This window comes from Ammospiza caudacuta, chromosome 23 (assembly GCF_027887145.1).
Source record: "Ammospiza caudacuta isolate bAmmCau1 chromosome 23, bAmmCau1.pri, whole genome shotgun sequence".
In the NCBI taxonomy this organism is placed as follows: domain Eukaryota; kingdom Metazoa; phylum Chordata; class Aves; order Passeriformes; family Passerellidae; genus Ammospiza; species Ammospiza caudacuta.
The window spans coordinates 5,051,563-5,070,932 of NC_080615.1; the positions used below are offsets into that span (position 1 = coordinate 5,051,563).

The 19,370-nt window shown below is 46.7% G+C and overlaps 1 protein-coding gene across 1 annotated transcript in view; it reads left to right on the forward strand.

Annotated features, from left to right (window-relative positions):
- LOC131567444 (beta-galactosidase-1-like protein 2) overlaps positions 1-19,370 on the forward strand; it is a 34,850-nt gene that overhangs the window by 1,613 nt on the left and 13,867 nt on the right. The window contains exons 2-9 of the mRNA XM_058819062.1: positions 2,934-2,993; positions 4,603-4,800; positions 5,385-5,453; positions 6,232-6,327; positions 8,188-8,296; positions 8,746-8,841; positions 12,286-12,367; positions 17,158-17,222. Of these exons, the coding sequence (XP_058675045.1) occupies positions 2,934-2,993; positions 4,603-4,800; positions 5,385-5,453; positions 6,232-6,327; positions 8,188-8,296; positions 8,746-8,841; positions 12,286-12,367; positions 17,158-17,222 (775 nt within the window). The remainder of the gene's footprint in view (positions 1-2,933; positions 2,994-4,602; positions 4,801-5,384; positions 5,454-6,231; positions 6,328-8,187; positions 8,297-8,745; positions 8,842-12,285; positions 12,368-17,157; positions 17,223-19,370) is intronic.

A 19,370-nucleotide genomic window follows, 5' to 3' on the forward strand; every position in this document is an offset into this window, starting at 1 on the left:
AGGGTTGGTGTTCAATCAGAGAGATTTTTTTTCAAATCTCTCCTGCAGAGAGGACTTCAGCCACTTTTATGTTTCACAGGCATGAGCAGCATGGCTGTTTGGTTCAGGAGTTAATTGGGACTTTGCTTTTCCATGTGTTGTGTTTTGCACTTCACATTCCATCTTACAAAAGCTTATTCCATTTTATTGGACTAACTCATCCAATCCAACTTCAGAGTCTCTGCTCTGGGGTTAGTTGGTAATGGAATGGTTGTTTTGGGGTTTTTCTGCAAAGGAGACTTCCCTGAGGCAGAGATGAAATCACAGAATCATGGAATCCTAGAATTGGGTTGGAAAGGGTATTAAAGATGACCCAGTCCCACCCCCTGCCATGGACAGGGACACTTCCACTGTCTCAGATTGCTCCCAGCCCCATCCAGCCTGACCTGGAACACTCCCAGGGATGGCAAAGAAAGCCAGGAACCTTTAACAAAGGGAAAAAAAAGATTATTTGCAACCTGTTCAGTCATTATAGAAGTGAGAAAAAAGTCTACTGGGAGCTATAAATTGCTCTCAGGAGGAAGCACAGAGCCCAGGTACACTTTAAACTCTGGCAATCCAGCTCAGGGTAACAGGATCAAGCTCTGCTGAGTCACAGAAATGTTTCTTCCTGAGGTTACTTGAACAGATCCTAATGAGAAATGTGGGTTTCAGGATATCTAGAATAATGTGTTGAAAATATTGGGAGGCTGAGAGCTTCCTACCAGCCCTTCTTGGGAAGAAAAAAACAATGAAGGTGGGGAGTTTTAAAGTAGGAAACTTGATGGGAATGTGCCAGGTTAGTTGTGCCTGGGATTAAGAAGATGATCTTAAGTGATTAATTTATTTTTATCTGGCTGTGTGTGGCTCCTGAGCACAGCCTTCATTCTGGCACCAGTCAGCAGCACTTCTGTGTGCAGGGCTAATCTGGGGCTCTACCTAGCTAAGAAACAACTTGGAAACTCTTTTCCAACCTAATCTTTAAAAATTGGAGTTTTGCATCTCCAGACCCCTTTGAGCAAACTGAAGTAGATGTAGCTGCTGGTTTGGTTTGTTGTGAAAAACAACAATCAGTTGTTTTTAAAATTTTAGAATTTTAACAGTAATAAAATGGTTATAAAATAGTAATATAATTAGAGTAATAATAATTTGGACAATTTGGATTAGGATAATATGAGACAATAGAAACAAAGAGTTATGGACAGTCCAGGTACCTTTTTCTGGACAAAATAAGCCCAAAAAAGGACCCATGTTAACAGAGGATTAACACTTAAAAACAGCAGCCTGTTGCATATTCATACAGCTCATCCATGATGCATAAATTCCATTCAAACACAGGATTCTGGCTGGGCAGTGTCAGCTTCTTCCTCTGAATCCTGACAGCGTCTTCAGGGCTGAGCAAGGTGGGAAGAAGTTCATTTCTTCTGATAAGGGAGGAATAAATTCTCTTTTTCTGAAAGATTCAGGTGTCCTGTGGCTGCTATCTCAGTGCAGGTCCTTTCTTTAGAAAAAGTGTCCTACATAGCATAGTTTCTATTTTAACATTACGGTATAGCCTAAAACTATATTTACCACATTACTTAAGAAAATTAATGCAGCATCACTTTCTGACATAACACATATAATATTCATTTGAATATTTGCAAAAAGCCAGTAATAAAATGTGCATTTTTCACATTTGCCAAAGTTATAATCTGTAATTTAGCAGCACAGAGGGGCAGGTGGCCATGGAGTGTCTGTTTGGGGCTTGAGAACCCTTTCCCCTGCTGCTGAAATTTGTCACAATTCCTTGGGAGCAGTGCTGCCATTTCCCAGCCTCCTCTCATCATTCTCTGGCTGTTTCTCATGCAGATGAGCATGTTGGGTCCTGCTCTTACCCAGGCACTCTTTAAATGTGGCAGATTTGTGTTTTGTTCTCATTTCTCCTACCTGAGCTGCACCATCATCAGGAGCTGTTGTTATCACCCCACATTCTGACACAGCAGGGTCTCCTTGCTCAGCTCTGCTGCTGGGATGTAGGAATGTGCTCCCTGTTTATGGAGTGACCAAACTGTCCTTTGTCTCCTTAAAAAGGAAAAAAGCCCAGAAGTTTCTTGTGACCATGTTCACAGGGGTCCCAGGATGAAGGAAGAGACAAGGATCTGACTCCATGTTTAGAAGGCTTGATTTATTATTTTATGATATATATTACATTAAAACTATACTAAAAGAATAGAAGAAAGGATTTCATCAGAAGGCTGGATAAGAATAGAAAAGGAAGAATGATAACAAAGGTTTGTGGCTCGGCTCTCTGTCCAAGCCAGCTGACTGTGATTGGCTGTTAATTAGAAACAACCACACGAGACCAATCCCAGATGCACCTGTTGCATCCCACAGCAGCAGATAACCATTGTTTACATTTTGTTCCTGAGGCCTTTCAGCTTCTCAGGAGGAAAAATCCTAAAAAAATGATTTTTCATGAAAACATGTCTGTGACAGTTTCTCTCCTCAATTAGGTAAAAAGACACCTCATAGGACCTTGGGAACTTCACCTCAAACTTAAGGATAGCCAGTTGGACAGAAGTCAAAAAGTCCTGCCGAAGCAATTCACTAGAAAAAGAAAATAAAGAAATTAATGGCTTTTGTGGGGTGTTTTACCAGGAGCAAGAACCTCTTCCACCTGGCTCAGGTTTTCTCTGTAAAGAGTTTTGCTATTTTGCCTTTTAATAAAACTTTCCTGTTTCCAACACTACCACAGAAGCCATCCTGCTGGTTTTATGCCTTTTAAAATACTTGAGCTATCTTAGGTGTGATATAAGTCTCCAAGATCTTATAAGACCTGGCTGGAAGAGACCATAAATCACTGGGAATGGTTGGACAATCAGTGGGATTTTTGTCTGGAGGCAGTGAAGATCTAACCTGGCTTCCTTTTGCAGGTATTACCCCTGCCTGCTGCCGGCTGTTTCAGAGCCCTGTGAGAATGCTCTGCTACTCAGGTACCCTTGAGCTTGTCAGCCAGCCCTGCAGTGCCCTGCAGACCTTAGTTCAGCTCCTTTTAGTGCCCCTGGCCTGTCAGAGGACAGGCAGACTGTGGTTAGCAATCCCTGTGAGCCACGAGCTCTGAGCATCCTCACCCTCTGCTAACAAGTGCTTCTCACGTAGCCTGGGCAGCAGCTGCAGCCTGAGGTGCTCCTCTCCTCTCTCACTGTGATTTCCTCCCAAATGTGCTGGTCATTGCTGCTTTCTGGAGCTGGGAATTCATTGCTCACACCTGGCTCTGATAAGGAACAAGCTGCCATTGTCTGATCTCTGTGTGTTATGGGGTGGGCTGAGAGAGGCAGTGACAGTGCTCTGGTAAAAACAGACACTGTCCTGTTGGTGAAATGGGGTTTTGGTTCAGCCAAAGTGAGCCATGGTTAGTGCAGGGGCTGACCTGAGAGGAGCAGTGGCAGCAGGAGGGATCACCCTGGTGAGTGCTGAGGAGCTGCTGGCCCCGTGCCTCTGGTTCTTCTGGCAAATAACATTTTCAGGATTAGCACAAACAGTGATGTGGGCAGAGGTAAGTTTGTGGTGACAGCTGATTTAGTCTCTCCTGGGTGATGAATATAATCCAGAGGGTTCATTAACTTGAGGAAAAGGTTCTCTGTTCACAGGGAACAGGTGAGGGGGTTTTAGTTTTTCCATGCTTTGAGTTGGAAGGTGACAGAGTCCCCAAGAGATTTGGGATGGCAGTGATGAGATGCAGCTCCTGTTGGAACATGGGTCTAGAAATCAGCCATGTGCCCTCCTGCTGCAGAACAGGGAGATATTGGATTCCATAAGTTAGGGACGTGTTTGTGAATATTGTGAGTGAAAACTTGCCCATCCATGATTTCAGCAAGTGAGTTTCATGCTCTGCCTGAGCAGTGTCAGTTGTAGAGCTTTGCTTGGGGGTTCAGGGGGGAAGCAGGCAGTGAAATGGATTTAAATCTATATTTGGGAGTGAAATGGATTTAAATCTATATTTGGGAAGATCCCCCAAACTAGCTTAGAGCCTTCTGAACCATCTCTGTGCTCTGTAGGAACAAGAGTGTGGCTTACTTGAGAAGCAGGAAGGTCAGAGCTGGTCTCAAGCTGCACCAAGAGAAATACAGGTTGGATATCAGGAAAAAGTGATAAAGTTCTGGAATGTTCTGCCTGGGGAGGTGGTGGAGTCACCATCCCTGGTGTGTTTAACAAAGCCTGGATGTGGCACTGGGTGCCAGGGTTGAGTTGAGCTGTTGGGGCTGGGTTGGACTCGATGATCTTTAGGGTCTCTTCCTGTTGCAGAGAGAGGGAGGAAAGGGCCAGGAGAGGTTTGGTCTCCCTGGCACAGCTTAACACAGAGATTCAAAGTGGGCACAGAATAAGACTTGGGCCCATGGGATTACAGATCCATGATACTTCAGGGGAGGGTCACAGGCTTGGAATAAACCCTACATTTTGAGAGGTGAGAGAGCAAACCATGTAACTAAAATGTAACACCACATCTTCCAACCTTGCGATTGTGTGCTGGGTGAGGTGCAACGAGTGGGACACATTCCTCCCCCAGGACTGACTGCTCACCCATCTCCTTTTCTCTTCCAGGTTTAACTGGAGCGAGCTGAACCCTCTGAGGCTGTGGGGGAGGAACCATGGCCTGCAGACAGAGAACTCAGAGTTCCTGCTGGAGGGGATGCCCTTCCGCATCCTGGGGGGCTCCATGCACTACTTCCGAGTGCCCCGCGAGTACTGGGAGGATCGCATGCTCAAAATGAGAGCCTGTGGCCTCAACACCCTCACCACGTGAGTATTGCAGTGACTTGTCTACTGAACAAGAGGAAAACAATGGTGTGGCTGGCTGAAGGTGATCCCCTTTTGATGGAACAACACCCTCTGCTTGCAGACAGGCCCAAGGGTCAGAGCAGACCCTACAGCTTGGCAGAAGGGGCCCAAAGAGAAGTTTTTAGGGTTTAAAATGTAACACAGGATGATAATGTAATGATTCTTATAGGCTGTATGTAAATGCTGTAGGATTTGTATCTTGTACTAGATTGGTTAGTGAGAATCAGAATATTCAGCAGAGAAGAAGATTTATTGTGTTGTAATGGGAACTTCACTCTCTTTTTTCCTCTTGCTTTTATTCTTCTCTCTCTCTCTTTGGGGCTCCTCTTTGGGGCTGCTCTGAGCTGTGGCTGGCAGCTCCCAGCAGGGCCCTGCACCCAGGCCTTTTGCAATAACCCACAAGTTCCCAGCCCTGGCTGCAGAGATCTCTCATCTCCATCCAACCCAACTGTCCTACCCTCTGTGGCTCCTACAGAAAGGAATAGTGGTGCCTCAGTTTTTCTCTGAGCATGCCAGAGCTCACCTTCACCTGCTCTGCCTTCCAGGTACGTGCCATGGAACCTGCACGAGAAGGAAAGAGGCAAGTTTGACTTCAGTAAAAACCTGGACCTGAGGTATGTGGCACAGACAGCTCTGTCAGGAAATGCTCCTCTTTGGAGGGGAAGGGGGGTGTGGTGTTGGGGTGAAGATGTTATTTCCACATGTGCCTTGATCAGGCAGTGGGGACTCCTTCCTTCCCTTTCCTCATCCTTCTGGAGTTCTGGGAACTTAATCAATTTAGCACCAATCTATGGAGTTTGCTGGGATCTCCAGGACGAGGGAAAAGATAAATTTGACTCCATGTTCTCAGAAGGCTTATATTATATTATATTATATTGTATTGTATTATATTATATTATATTATATTATATTATATTATATTATATTATATTATATCATATCATATCATATCATATCATATCATATCATATTATATTATATTATATTATATATGCTATACTAAACTATACTAAAAGAATACAGAAGAAGGATACAGACAGAAGGCTTAACAAGAGCTGGACAGTGATTGGTCATTAAGTAAAAACAATTCACATTAAACCAATCAAACATGCACCTGTTGGTAAACAATGTCCAGACCACATTCCAAAACGGCAAAACAGGGAGAAGTGAATCAGATAATTATTGTTTACATTTTCTCTGAGACTTCTTGACTTCCCAGGAGAAGAAATCCTGGTGAAGGGATTTTTCAGAAAATATCACAGTGACACCAATCCACTGCGGTTATTTCATCAGGCAATTCCCTTCTGCTTTGCTACCTAAATTCAATGATTTTGGAGTATTAGGGGTGAGGGTTCTGCAGGCAGACAATAATCCCTCTGTCTGGATCCCCAGGGCCTTCCTTTCCCTGGCAGCTAAAAATGGGCTGTGGGTGATTCTGCGCCCTGGACCTTACATCTGCTCAGAGTGGGACCTCGGGGGTCTGCCCAGGTGAGTGTGGAAATTGTTCCCTTCAGGGAAGCACCAGGGACAAACAAATCCCAGGCTCCTGATCACAACATCAGGGACAAACAAATCCCAAGCTCTTGATTACAACGTCAGGGACAAAAAAACCCCAAGCTCCTTAATTGTAGTGGACTTCACAGGAGTCCCAGGGTGAGGGAAGAGATGAAAATCTTGACTCCATGTTTCAGAAGGCTGATTTATTATTATATTTATTATATTAAAAGAAAATTATATACTAAAAGAATAGAAGAAAGGATTTCATTAGAAGGCTTGAAAGGAATGGAATGATAATAAAATCTTGTGACTGCTCACAACCCCAACACAGGTGGCTGTCTTTGGTCATCAAGTAAAAACAATTTCACATGCTGGATAAATAATTCTCCAAATCATATTTCAAAGCAGCAAAACATGGAGAAGCTGAAACTTCCCAGCTTCTCAGGAGAAAAGATCCTAATGAAAGGATTTTTCATAAAATATGTCTGTGACACCCAGTCCCATAGTCGAGGCTCCTTCAGAGGAATTGCTTTGGAATGGCTGGCTGCTTGATGGGGATATTTATTTTCTGTGCTCCCAAAACAGAAATTATCTCATTATCTTATGGAGCTCTTCTAATTATATTTTTGAGTGTTTAAAATAGTAATAATTGTTTTATGGTATAATGGTTACAACAAGAAAATAGAATTGGAGGAGCCCATCTTGCCGTTGCACCTTGACTCTGCATAACATGGACAGGATTTGCAGCTTTGTGTAAAAATTTGCTCCATCTCAGCCCCATTTTAAAAGTCCTACTAGAAATGTGCATTAAATGGCTGGCAGTAGTGAAACCCCACAGCTTTCCCAGCCTCCTGTGGTGTTTTCCCCTGAAGAACCCAGCAGGAGGAGGCTCTGGGAGCCCTGGGACCTTTGTGGTTCCTGAGTGGAGCCAGTGCCAGGTTACCGCTTGTTTTCCTTGCTGCACACAGCGCAAACCTCACTGCAGATACTTGGGGATTATTTTTTTTTAACTTTTCACCTGCCTTTGGCATCAGAGTTGAGGTGTCAGGGACTTACTCCTGAGAGCAGAACTCTTCATGACCAGAGCCAGAAGCCATCTCCAGGTTAGATTATGAGAAGTGCATCTGTTGTCACTTGTTGTCACATCACCTATGTGGTTTTCTTAATCAGACAGATAAAAAATTCTAATAAAGAGCAACAGTACTATTCTCATTTCCCAGCTAAAGAGGAGACGATTTTTTTAAGCCCACAAAGCCACATTTAGCAAAGAGTTGAATATTCAGATCTTTGGAAAGATGTTAATTAAGGCCTTATTTTGCTGAGAAAAGGAAGATACAGGCTCATTCCCCTTAAATTGTTACAGCATTATATTGTTCTGCTCTTCAGCAAATTTCCCTTTTTGCTGTTAACTCCAAACAGAATCAGCAGTAAATTAGCAGTGAAACAGTGGGAACAATTACAGCAATCTTTTAGTTGAGAAAGGCTTGGGATTTTTTGAAGGAGCTCTTGGTTGCAGAGTGCCCTTGGGAATGCAGGGAATTCACTTTAGAGTGATAAGATTATATTATTGGTAGAGGTGATGAAATGAGTTGAAATATTATTGGTAGAGGTGATGAAATGACTTTGGGGCTGAAATGCAGAACAAAAAGAAGAGGAGGAGATTGGGAGTTGGAGCCTGGATTTATTTCCAAGTGAGAGATGGACACGAGGTGGGTGGGACACGGTGTCACCGTGGGCTCTGAGGTGACACCAGTGATCCCTGCCCAGGTGGGACTTGATGCCAGTGGCTGAAACACCTCTGCATGACTGCACAGGAGTGTCTAACACATTTCCTCTGCTGCTTTTGCCCAGCTGGCTGCTGCAGGACCCTGAGATGAAGCTGAGGACGACCTACAAGGGCTTCACAGAGGCTGTGGACGCCTACTTTGACCGCCTGATGCGCGTGGTTGTCCCTTTCCAGGCAAGCCCCATCCTGTCCCTGTCCCTGGGAGTGACAGGGCACTGTGGGCTCTGTGTGACAGCAGAGGGTCAGACAATAACCAAAAACTGCCTCAAAAATGCACCAGGAATCAGCACAGGCTGTTTTCTCTGTCAGTGTGGGAGCATGGGAGGGTAGAGCTGTGTCCTTCTGATGTTGGTGCATCTTTCCTGCCAGCTAGTGGGATTTTTGGTGCTTAGAAATCATGATGAACACCTTCCTCCTCCCTTTTTGTCCTCCACAGTACAAGAAAAGAGGTCCCATTGTTGCAGTGCAGGTGGAGAATGCTCCCACTCTGTCAGTGTGGGAGCATGGGAGGGTGGAGCTGGGTCCTTCTGATGCTGGAGCATCTTTCCTACCAGCTAATGGGATTTTTGGTGCATAGAAATCATGGTGAACACTTTCATTCTCCCTTTTTTTGTCCCCCACAGTACAAGAAAGGAGGTCCCATCATTGCAGTGCAGGTGGAGAATGAATATGGTTCCTTTCCTAAGAAAGACCCAAACTACATGAACTATGTCAAAATGGTAATGGTGGCACTTGTACTTGTTTATGTGTTCATCTCTCCCATAAATCTCCTTCCCTGCAGTGTTTTCCTTTTTCTGTGTAACTTTTGAGTGTGGTTTGAGATACTCTTGAAAGCACCAGCTTCATTTTCCTTGGATATTTCCTCCAGGAGTGGAAGAGTTGGCACATGACCCTCTGAGTGTTGATAAATCTGTGTTCTTATATCTCCCAGAGAATAGGGAGATAGGGAGCTGGGAGTGTCTGTGTTGCACAGCTGGCCTTGAAGCAGCTCTCACCTGCAGTCCTCTTTTGCCTCTCCTAGATGATATTTGATAAAGGTTTCTCTTTGTTGGCTTTCCTGGCAGGAAAGTTGAATGGAACAAGTCACCAGCACCCTCCTAAACCTGTGTAATCTGGGGCTCAGCTTCAGGGAGCTTCATTTGCCTAATGCCTCCCTTAGCCCTGTCAAAAAGGGATTAAACTGTGCCCTGGCTGCTGTGAGTCAGTGGTGAGGAGCTGGCCCATGCCCAGGGAGGCTGGATTATCCTGGTGGATCTGCCAGCACTCTGAGCTGCTGGTTTGCCTCCAGCAGCAGTGCAGGGCAGGCAGGTGATGAGATCTGCACTGTTCTTACAGGGTTTGTTGTTTCATTTCTTCTCACTGAGTGCTTAAAGGCATTGCTGCACATCAGGAGGGTCACCCATCCAGGCTTGACAGGATGATGGATCCTTCTGGAACCTTTTGGGCAGCCCAGCTGCACCCTGAGGCTCACCCTCAGGATTGTTAGGCTAGATAGTTTTATTTTGAGTTATTAGGGTCGATAGTTTCAGGACTTTGATTGTGTTTAGGGTGAGGAGGATGGTTGCAGTTATTGCAGTGTATAGATAGAAGTTGAGGAGGGTAAGCTTAGGGTTGTAGATGATATGAGTGCTATTCAGCCTGGGTGGGAGATGGAAGAAAAATGCAATGTTTAATTTCTTCTCACTGAATTTTTAAAGGTATTGCTGCACCTCAGAGGGGTCGCCCATCCAGGCTTGTTTTTCTGCTACAGAATTATGGGATTCTTCTGAAACCTTTTGGGCAGCCCAGCTGCACCCTGAGGCTCACCCTCAGGGTTATTAGGGTGGATAGCTTTATTTTGAGCTATTAGGGTAGATGGTTTTAGGACTTTGATTGTGTTTAGGGTGAGGAAGATGGTTGCAGTTATTACAGTGTATAGATAGAAGTTGAGGAGGGTAAGCTTAGGGTTGTAGATGGTAATGATTGCTATTCAGCCTGGGTGGGAGATGGAAGAAAAATGTAATGTTTAATTTCTTCTCACTGAATGCTTAAAGGCATTGCTGCACATCAGGGGGGTCACCCATCCAGGCTTGACAGGATGATGGGATCCTTCTGGAACCTTTTGGGCAGCCCAGCTGCATCACCCTCAGGGTTATTAGGGTGGATAGCTTTATTTTTAGTTATTAGGGTAGATGGTTTTAGGACTTTGATTGTGTTTAGGGTGATGAAGATGGTTGCAGTTATTACAGTGTATAGGTAGAAGTTGAGGAGGGTGAGTTTAGGGTTGTAGATGATGATGATTGCTATTCAGCCTCGGTGGGAGATGGAAGAAAAAGCCAGGATTTTTCAGATTTATGTTTGGTTGAGTCCTGTTCATCCTCCTAGGGCTGCTGAGAGGATAGCCAGGATGGGATGGTCAGGAGTGTAGGGCTTAATTCAGGGTGAGCACCCTGAGGCTCAGGCTGTGCCATTGCTCAGGGTGTCCAGAGCAAACAAACCAATCCCTGGCAGGAGTGCTGATCCCCTTAGGGCTGTGTCAGCTCCTGCACTGACTCCATCTTGTGGTTTAACTCTCATTACAAGGTTTATATAAAGTTTGTACACAAACAAATTAGAGATAATGGCAAGCAGGTGTTTTTCAGAGCCCTGGATGAAGGGGACACAGAGGTTCTGGGGGTCTGAGCAGGCTGCAGGCTTGGCCTTGCTTTCCTTGGTGAGGAAAGTTTGTGCTGTTTCAGACTTGTCAGGACAGATCTCCCTGCCAGGTGGGTGTATTTTTGCAGTGCTGTTTCATCATATTCTGGGATTGTGTGCAATTTGCAAGAGCCAGCACAGAATAGTGGTTAGGGATGGAAATGTTGGAAAGCAGGATTTGCAGGGTTTGTTTTTGGTGGCAGTGGGATCTGATGTGAGGTGGGGCTCTGAGTCTTTGTTCTGGTTTGTGGCAAGGTGATGAATTCACATCTGTCATCTCTGACTAAGTTGCACCTTCCTGGAATTAACAAACTCATTAGAAGACACCCACAGCTCACACAAAACCTCAGCTCCCTGTGCTTAGCTCACCTTTTGGGTACCTTTGCCTTCCTAAAAGTGAAAGGATTTATTGACATGGCCCTTCCCACACAGAACTGAGCTTCTATTCCTGCATCTCTGCTGCACTCTGGGAGGCACTGAATGTGTGGGAGCTCTGCTGTTCCTCTGTTTTGCATTTCCACTCAAAAGGAGGGGAAGAAACTCAGCATTAATGCAGTGCTCCAAGAATTACCTTGGTAAAATTGGTTAGAAATTCCAGCTCCCTCAGCAGCTGAATTTTGCCTGAATCCAGCATTGTTCAGGTGTAAATTTGGTGGGGATGGGTTGAAGAAGACACCAGCTTGTCCTGGCTCTGGGCTGGGTTTGTCTGTAGGCTCTGTGTTGCAAGGTTTCATGCCCAGCTCTGCTCTTAGTGCAGGTAAGGACGGTAAACAAAGGATTTTATCACATTTCACAATTAGGAATTTGGACTGAAGAGACTGAAGCCTTGTTCTCAGAGCTCCTGCAATGGAGGTGCAGTGAAATGAGTGGTTAATTAACTGATTTCCAGACATCACCACTGTTCTGTTCAGGAGCAGCTGCAAGAGAACAATCCTGATGGGAGGATCCTCATGTGTGCAGGTGGATTTTAAACCTTGGAGTGCTGATTCCTCTGGTGCTGTAATATTGAGGAACCATTCATTCATTGATCTTTGATAAATTCATTGATTTTTGAAAAACATCTGTCCCTGAGCTGTCCTGTGATGCTGTTCCTTGAAAAATCAGCTCTTCCCTCTTTCCAGCTCCCACTGTCAGGCAGTTGGGAAGCCTGAGCTGCTTTTCCTTTCCTCCCTCCACCTGAATCCCTCTCCTGATGAAAGCAGTGAAGCTGTTTATTACTTTGATCTCAGAAGCTATAATCCTGAAGTTGGATGCATCAGTGAGAAACCAATCCAGCTTTCTAAGACAAAATAAGATTTTCCTGTGGTCTTTAAGCTGGGAAAAGTGGGCAAGAAAGCTCCAGGAGGAATGGGAGATATCACAGGGATAGTATTTATTACAAGGCACTGCCAGCTGCAGGCTGAACCCACAGAAGTGATACTGGAGTGCTTTAATACCCTGAGAAATGCTAAATTCTGTTACCACAACGGCTTTTGCTCTTTTTAACCCAGGCCCTGTTAAACAGAGGGATTGTGGAGCTGCTGATGACCTCAGACAACAAGAATGGGCTGTCCTTTGGCTTGGTGAAAGGAGGTGAGTGCTTGTAGAGCTGAGGGAGGAAAACAGGACTTTCATTCACCCTCTGAGTGCTGTTTGTGGCAGGAGGGAGCCCTTGGCTGGATGGGGCAGCCAGGACAAACCCAAACCCCTCCCAGAAAGGTTTAGAATTATTTATTTTCCACATGAGGTGTAACACTCTGTGAAGGGTTGGGCATCTGTACTTCCCACTGAGTCAAGAGATGGCAGCACCCAGCATTTCTTACAAGGCTGAAAATGCTATTTCTTGCTTTGTTTCAACAGATATTGAACAAGTTCCTCAGCAATTACTAGCAGTAGTAACTTGTTCCTAAGGTAGATGCTGTGCAATTAAAAAAAGAAGGAAAAGGTCAATTAAAACCTTGATTTTGAGTTGTATATTTAAGCAGTAGATGTAGCAATAGTTTGTGGGGCAGCATTATCTTCTCAGCAAGCTTATTTTGGGGTGTAAAACCTTAGATGGGGAAAGGAGGGTGCCCATTATATAGAATGCAGAGGGATGCCCATTTTCCCTTTATAAAGTATAATTCTAATAAGGTTTTTAAATGTTGCTTAGCATTCTCCTCCTTTTTCCTGTGAAGAAATGAAGGTGTGGCTGCTTGAGTTTCACTGAGCCCTAAATCTGTTTGGGGCTCTGATTCTCAGAATTTGGGGTCATTTCAGCTGGGATTTACTCTGTGCTTGGCCTCAGCTCTCTCCTGTGTTTCCAATTGCCTGGGGTGTAACCGTTCCCCAAATTTAGGATTTGCAGGGTACAGCCTTTCAGTGCTCCTGTGATCACTCAGTCATAAATAGTGTTAAATTTCCAATCTCAGGCATGGAGATGATTAAAGGGAAAGACTTTCCCTTCCTTTTTTCCCTCCTTTTGCTTTTCCATGTCAATATGAGAGGGATAAATTCATTTACTGAGTCATGGGCCTTCTCCAGCACGGTGAAAAAATCCTTTGGATGTTTTTGGGTGTGCAGCAGTTTTCAGCTGTGACCACACAGAGTCACTGTGTGCCTGCCACAGAGCTGTCACGAGGAGGAGAAAGGAGAAATCCCTGCCTTGGCCTCATCTCCTGAGGGAGGGAATGTTGGCAGCTCAGAGCTCCTCCTTGTTTGGAGTGTTGTGTTCTGCTGGGAGCCCTTTGATCCCAGTTTGCCTCTGGATGTCACAACAGTCTGAGAGAGCCAGGGTGTCACTGATCACAGAATCACAGAATTTAGAGAATTCATGGAATGGCCAGGTTGGAAGAGACCCTAAAGATCATCGAGTCCAGCCCAGCCCCAACACCTCACCCAAACCCTGGCACCCAGTGCCACACCCAGGCTTTGTTAAACACACCCAGGGATGGGGCTCCACCACCTCCCCAGGCAGAACATTCCAGAACTTTATCACCTTTCTGTAAAACACTTTTCCCTGATATCCAGCCTGTATTTCCCTTGGCACAGCTGGAGGCTGTGTGCTCTGGTTGTGTCAGTGCTGCTGCAGACAGAGCCCAGCCCCAGCTGAGCACAGGCACCTTTCAGGAGCTGTGAGAGTGATGGGGACACCCCTGAGTCTCCTTTTCTCCAGGCTGAGCACCCCCAGCTCCCTCAGGGGTTCCTCTCAGGGTTTGTGTTCCCAGCCCCTCTGGATGTGCTCAGTGTCCCAAGGTCCTGCCCAGGCTGAGGGCCCAGAGCTGGGCACAGCACTCCAGGTGTGCCCTCACCACTGAGCTCAGTGGGGCCTAGGAAACACAAATATTGCTCCTCACACGTGCAGAGCAGCTCAGGTGCCCCCCATCCATCCATCTCAGCCCTGTGGACAGCCCCCATCACCCAGGGGTGTCTGCAGGCTCAACCAGGCCGAGTCTCCTGAGTCTCCTTTTCTGAGTCTCCTTTTCTCCAGGCTGAGCACCCCCAGCTCCCTCAGGGTTCCTCACAGATGTGTGGGATAACCAGGGCTCCAAGTGAGGAACAGCAGGGTGGTGAGGAAGGAGTTAAATGAGAGGCAGGAATCCCTGCCCATCCCTGGAAGTGTCCAAGGCCAGGCTGGGCAGGGTTTGGATCCCTTGGGATAGTGGGAGGTGTCCCTGCCCTTCCAGGGATGAGTTTAAGGTCTCTTCCATCCCAATCCCACTCTGATTCCAAGATTCCCAAGCTGATCTGACCTGGTGAAGCCCCTCTGGGAGCTGCTGGGTGACAAAGCCTCTGCTGTCCCTCCAGACCATGGTGGGATTCCCTGTGTGTGTGTGTGGGAAGGACATCCCATGAGGAGGATAAACAAGGCTCTGGGGATGGTTCTCTTTACCATGGGTGCTGTTAATCTGCATGAAAAGCAGAGCTGGGCATGTTCTCCTTCAGAACTGCCAACTAACATATTACATCAGTGCTAAATCCACGCTTTATTTTGTTCTCCTTTCGTGTTTTCTGTGCTGAGTTCTCCAGCTCAGCTCACTACACAGGTCAGCCTATTAAAATCAAGGTATAAATAGTGAGAAGTGAGCTTTTCCTTCTGTAAATATTCTGTTTGAAGTGCTCTGCCTGACACAACTGGGGCTGGGTTTGATAGCAGCTCTCTTGTTAGGAGTCAATTTTTAATGCTGAATCACATCATTGCTGCTGCAGAGTTTGTCTGGGGGAAATATCAGCGTGACTGAGGGCTGGGAGATACAAAAATGGTGGAAATGTGTGCCAGGGGCTGGGACACTGATCCCAGGTTAGGGTCCTGTCCTGCAGGAGGTGTTCCCTCACAGAATCACTGGGCTGGGAGATCTCGGGATCTCGGCTGCTCACAGTGACCCCCAGATGTGTTAGAAAGTCTCTTTTCCCAGCCCAGTGGTCAAAGGAGGAGTCAGAGCTCTTCAGTTCTCGATCTCAAGGTTGTTTATTGTTCCTTCTCTATAAAATTCTTTTTCCTGTCCATCCTGAGGTCCAGGATTCAGCAGGACAGTCCAGGCACTCTGCCTGCCCCCAGGGTGGTGTCATCTTTTTATACTAAAAACTACATTTACAATTGCTTTCCAGTACCTATCACCTATGTTAGACAGTGAGCTTCTACTCTAAACCAGTCAAAAAGTGCCACCATCACAGCAGAAGATGGAGGCCAAGAAGAACAAGGAGAAAGGCTGGACACACCCAGATCCCTCCATCTTGCCTCCTGAACCCCCATTCTATAAACCCCAAAAATCTATTTATCACCCTGTGACAAACTAACTATTATTCTACTTAAACTTTCTTGACTTGTAATTCTTCATATAAAGGTTGGCAATTTTTTTTTTCCAAGGGCTAAATCAAAGGCACAGGGGTCTTGGGCTCTGTGCCAAGGTCTCTGAGCCCCCTGGGCAGGGGCTGGAGCCCTCCAGGGCAGCCAGAGGAATTTCCTGGGTTCTGACAGGGAGAGATCTTCAAGATCATGGAGTCCAACCCAGCCCCAACCCCTCAACTCAACCCTGGCACCCAGTGCCACATCCAGGCTTTGTTAAACACACCCAGGGATGGGGACTCCACCACCTCCCTGGGCAGAACATTCCAGAACTTTATCACCCTTTCTGGAAAAAACCTTTTCTTGCTATTCAACCTCTTTCCCTTGGCACAGCTCGAGGCTGTGTGCTCTGGCTGTGTCAGTGCTGCTGCAGACAGAGCCCAGCCCCAGCTGAGCACAGGCACCTTTCAGGAGCTGTGAGAGTGATGGGGACACCCCTGAGTCTCCTTTTCTCCAGGCTGAGCACCCCCAGCTCCCTCAGGGGTCCCTCTCAGGGTTTGTGCTCCCAGCCCCTCTGGATGTGCAGGTATAGATATAACATAGAGATATGGATATATAAGATAACTTGAGTGCAGCTCTTCCATCAGTCTCAAATTTATCTACCAGACACCATCACTGTCCAGCTCCTCCTGGGTCCATTCAGGGCTTGCAGAGGGACAATGAACTGAAAGTGTGACCCAATCTGTAACTGATGCCATTGGCAAATTCGGAGCTCAGTGTCCCAAGGTCCTGCCCAGGCTGAGGGCCCAGAGCTGGGCACAGCACTCCAGGTGCGCCCTCAGCAGTGCCCAGTGCAGGGCACAGTGACCTCCCTGCTCCTGCTGGCCACACCATTCCTGACCCAGGCCAGCAGTTTGGCCTCCTTGGCCCCCATGGCACTCTGTTGGCTCCTGTCCAGCTGTCTGTCCATCAGGTGCCTTTGTGCTTGGGCACTGCCCAGCCACACCATCCCCAGCCTGTGGCATTACAGGGGTTATTGTGGCCAAAATGCAGGACTGGGCACTTGGACTTTTATAATTAAACTTCATCTTGTTAGACTGAAGTTCCTGCAGAGCCTGAGGATGTGCAGAAGGACAGAGAACCCTTCACTTGCAGCTCTCTGTGGCTCTCCTGTGCTGTGGCTGCTCTGTCACCCCCACAGACATGACAGGCTCTGGGATATTGCCTGGGAAGGGATTCCTGCAGCTAAAGCCTGGGAGAGCACCGAGCCATCCACACAGGCCTTGGTAATAAATTTGCCTTTATGTGGTGCCTTTTAAGTGAGGATCTCCAAGTGCTTTACAGGCTCTAATTAGAGCTGGTGACACCCCAGGAGCTGCTCTGAGGCTCTCTCTCTCTAATATCTGTGCACATTAGAGGTGAAAGATGGCCTGGGAGGATTCCACTCTGTGCTGTGGTTCTCTTGGATTCTGCACACCAGTGAAGGCTTTGATGGGGAGGTTCTGAGGAGGATGTTTTGGGGGTTCAGGAGGTGTTGCAGTTCCCTCCTGCTGGCCTGAGATGATCCCCTAGACATTTTGGATGAGTGTAAATTAATACATTTTTCCTTTCCCACTAGCACTGGCCACTGTTAACTTCCAGAAGCTGGAGCCTGGGCTGCTGAAATACCTGGACACAGTGCAGGTGAGCTGCAGAAACACTTTGCTCATCTCATCCATGTTTCCTAGCACTGGAAGTGAAGCACTGATACTCGGTTTGGGATTTGTGTGTTGGTTTGGGGCTTCCTTCTCAGGAGGATTTGGGTATTGTGTGTTGGTTTGGGGCTTCCTTCTCACGAGGCCAAATCCTCCTGGATGTAGGGAAGGAGGATTTAACTGTCCTGTTGTCCTTCTCCTGACAAAATTTTCCTTCCTGGAATCAGGGAAGGAGGATTTAAGTGTCCTGTTGTCCTTCTAAAAAGGATTTTCATCCAGCTGTGCCCTGTGTTTAGCTGGTAGGGGTTAGACTTGTTCAGGTGATACCCAGAGCATCCCAGTGCACAATTATCAAATCTCTCTCTTGAATTTCCATCATCTTTTTCCCAAACTCTTCCCCCCTGATGCTGTGGGTGCTCTTTTCTGGTGTGCTGCAGCTGTGGCTGTTCACCTCCAGGGCCTCATTCAGGGTGGATTTATGAGGGTTTACTCTGTTACTTGAGCATTTTTAACCCCTCTGTGCTATCAGAGGTTTGCCTCAGGGAGGGAATTAATTAATTAATGAACACTTGGTGTGAACAGTGCCCTGATTGTGATGAGGGAGTGGCAGGTTTTGGGGTCAGTGACAGTTTATCTCTCTGCTTACCCCCTCTGTTCTCTTTCCCTGTGCTCTGCTTGCTGCAGATGGAGGATGTGAGCAGCTGGGATCTGCCCCAGCCCTGATCAATTCCCTGCTCACCTCTTGGCTCTGGAGGGAGCCCTGCTGCCATGCTGGATGTTCAATCCTACAGCTTGCATTTGTTTTCTTGCCCTGTGCTGGCAAAAGAGGCTCTGCTGGAAGTGCTTTCACCTCCTTTAGGTCTGCCAAAATTGCCCAAACCTTGCAAAAGAGCAGAAGGTGGCACTTTCCCTACCACATGTGGCCCCAAAGGAGCAGCTCCTCCTTTGCCACACCAGTTATGAGATAAGAAGTGTTTGTAGGGGTTATGGAGCTGTTTTATCTTCTCCTTGTTATGGGTTTTTGTTCCAGAAGCTGATCAAATCCCTTCTTTGCCTGGTTCACTGGGAATGGATTGATTAAATGTATTTCCAGGGATGTTTAGATGATTACAGGCAGTTGTTTTCTCCTAATGAAACACGAATTTCTTTAATGCCACTTACCTCAGCCAGTTCCTGTGGCATTAAACAAAACCCCTGTCACAAAAGTGCCTGGAATTAAAGCCCAGGAGGCTGGAGGGGCAGCCAGGCTGAGCACACACTGCCCTGCCCATGCCATGGGGACAGGAGGGATCTGCAGGGCCTCAGGGAGCTGCCAGGCACTGACAAATGGGAAGCAATTGCTCTGTGTGCAGAGCCTTTAATGAAGACCTAATTCCTGCAAATTCTTCCCTGCCAGCACCATATGCAGCATTAAAAAGGCATTAAAGCAGCTCAGGTCTGCTGCTGTACCTTGGCAGGCTCTGGCTGCCCTGCACCTGCAAGCTCTCAGCTGCCAGTGGCGTGGCAGATAAGCAGACATTTATAAATGGGTGTTTTTAGCAAGAACTAAACACTGACAGTTGGTTTGTCCCTTTGCTCCAGCTCTGCCAAACAGCAGCATCCAGCAGTGTTTGACAGCACCTGATTGTGTGCTCTGTGCTTTGTGACTAGCAGAGGCACAAAGCTCTGCTTGCCTGTGCTGGGCATTGCTGGCCCACAGCTCCTTGTTCAGAGCTCCTCAGGTGCCTTTTGGGCTGTGCCAGTTGAGAAGAAAACCCTCCTGTAAAACCATGGCACCATGCTGTCTCCCTGTTCTTCTGAGTTCATCTGAGCCTTCTGATGTTTGCATGCTTGTAATGGAGCTTCTCACACAGTTTTGTGTAAATAATTAAAATAATTATTGTTTTTACATTCCTCTCTGGAGGAGGAGAAAATTGATGGACTGTTGGTTTTCCTGTGTCATTGGAGTGGTGACAATTTCATCCTCCAATCCAGTGTCACTTTTGAAAATCCGTAAATATTGGAGTCAGAAAATAAACTCCTCCTTCTCCTCCTTCTCCTCCTTGTCCTCCTTGTCCTCCTTGTCCTCCTTGTCCTCCTTCTCCTCCTTCTCCTCCTTCTCCTCCTTCTCCTCCTTCTCCTCCTTCTCCTCCTTCTC